The 1,629-nt window shown below is 50.5% G+C and overlaps 1 protein-coding gene across 1 annotated transcript; it reads right to left on the reverse strand.

The window, feature by feature from the left end:
* Positions 1-538: 538 nt before the first annotated feature.
* On the reverse strand, positions 539-1,369 carry LOC149212107 (uncharacterized). Its single transcript, XM_089388558.1, has one exon. It carries the CDS (start codon positions 1,367-1,369, stop codon positions 539-541), a length of 831 nt encoding a protein of 276 aa, XP_089244684.1.
* Between the last annotated feature and the right edge of the window lie 260 nt (positions 1,370-1,629).

Here is a 1,629-nt window from a genome sequence, read left to right on the forward strand (position 1 = left end):
AGGACAGAGGGTCTCTTGTAGAAATATGATGTCAGGTTGTGATAAGGTAAGCAATCTCCTGAGAGCTAGTTTTTTGGGGGAACTAGCAAAACCCCTGCAATTGTATGAGAGAACTTTCATGTAGGGAGGGGGGCTGGGCCATTCTTCGCTCTAAGGGCCCTGAGGATGGTTTGTTGTCGCCCAATGTCGACTTCTGCATCAGCTGTGTGTCTGGCTTTTGTAATGCGAGAGGGACGACCCCGAGAATTCTTATGGGGGACAGGAGCAGATACGGAATCAAGACCAATAACATCGAAACCTCTATCTTTTGATCTGGATCTGAAGGAATATCGTGGGGATGCAGGGGGGGATGGAGCAGGGAAGGCGGAGATGGAGGAAGTGGTCAGAGAGGGTAAACTCGGGGATATGGCAGGAGAAGGGGCCGGAAGGGAGCAGATAAGAGAGGGAGAGGGAAGGGGGACAGAGAAGCCGTGGGGAGCCCCCGAGAGATTTTCAAAAGAGCGGCATGGAGGGCATGTACTCTGATGAGGTGCAGAGCCTACAACAGTAAATGATGCCAGAGGAATATAAGGGGAGAGACATTCGAAACCGAAGATACATCGCCCTGCAGATCAGTGTCTTCGCACGTGGGGGCTGGCGATGTGCGGATAGAGTGTTCGACTGTGATGCCCGGTGGATCGTGTGGAGCTCCTGCAGTCATATTATGCTTTGTCTGAGTCTTCTCCGTCGGTGGCCGAGTAGGAAGGTGCGGGGGGCGCTCTGAAGCCTCTTCCTGATCAGTCTCCTTACCCTTGCGAAGAAGTGGACAATCTCTGTATAGATGTCCAACTTGGTGACATCTTCGGCATCTATACGGGATCCCTTCATAGTCAATAATCTGCTTGCGAGTTGAGTTCCGCCAATGTATAGTAATATATTCTTGTAGACCACCCCTGGTGTCCAGGTTGATGAGAAGGCGAGCATAGGACATCAAACCAGATTGTTGAAAGGATCTATCATAATCCAAGAAGGTACCCATTGCATTCCCAATTCTTCTGAAGATGTCTTCAGACCAATACTGTAATGGGAGGCCAGGAAGCCGAACCCATATAGGCCCAATGCCAATCTGCTCAGATTCGGGGTCGAACAAAGGTGTCCAGCGCTTAAGGAGAACTGGAGCATGATCAAAATGCCAATGAGAGGACAAGACCCAATTTGTATGGTCGGCATGAGCGAACCTTAAAGCAAACCATCCTCTTACTAAAATTTGTACGAAGGGGGCGTCCATCAGATGATGTCCCCAAACTTCAGAAGCCCAGGTCTTCAAACGAGTAGCCGAGTATTTCCGTCCCCTGATGCGTCCCACCAGGACTCTGTCTGCATGATCCATGATTTCGCCCCACTGGATGTCCTCCTCAAGTCTAAGGAAGATATCTTCAGCTTTGGTCTTGAAGCATCTCTATTTCTTCTTAGGGCCAGGGTCCGGAGAAGGGTTCCGAGCTCGATTCGATATCGGGGTGGAGCCATGAATGGGAGGAGGGATAGGGTTTGGTGATGAGGGTACATCGCAGCCACCGGGGAAGTTCAACGGATCAGAGAGTGGAGGATTATGTGAGAAACAGCCCAATGGAGGATCGGTAAACAAAGAGT

This window comes from Pinus tabuliformis, chromosome 1_1, assembly GCF_031772625.1.
Source record: "Pinus tabuliformis cultivar Carrire ecotype Pingquan chromosome 1_1, CPIR1, whole genome shotgun sequence".
NCBI classification, from domain to species: domain Eukaryota; kingdom Viridiplantae; phylum Streptophyta; class Pinopsida; order Pinales; family Pinaceae; genus Pinus; species Pinus tabuliformis.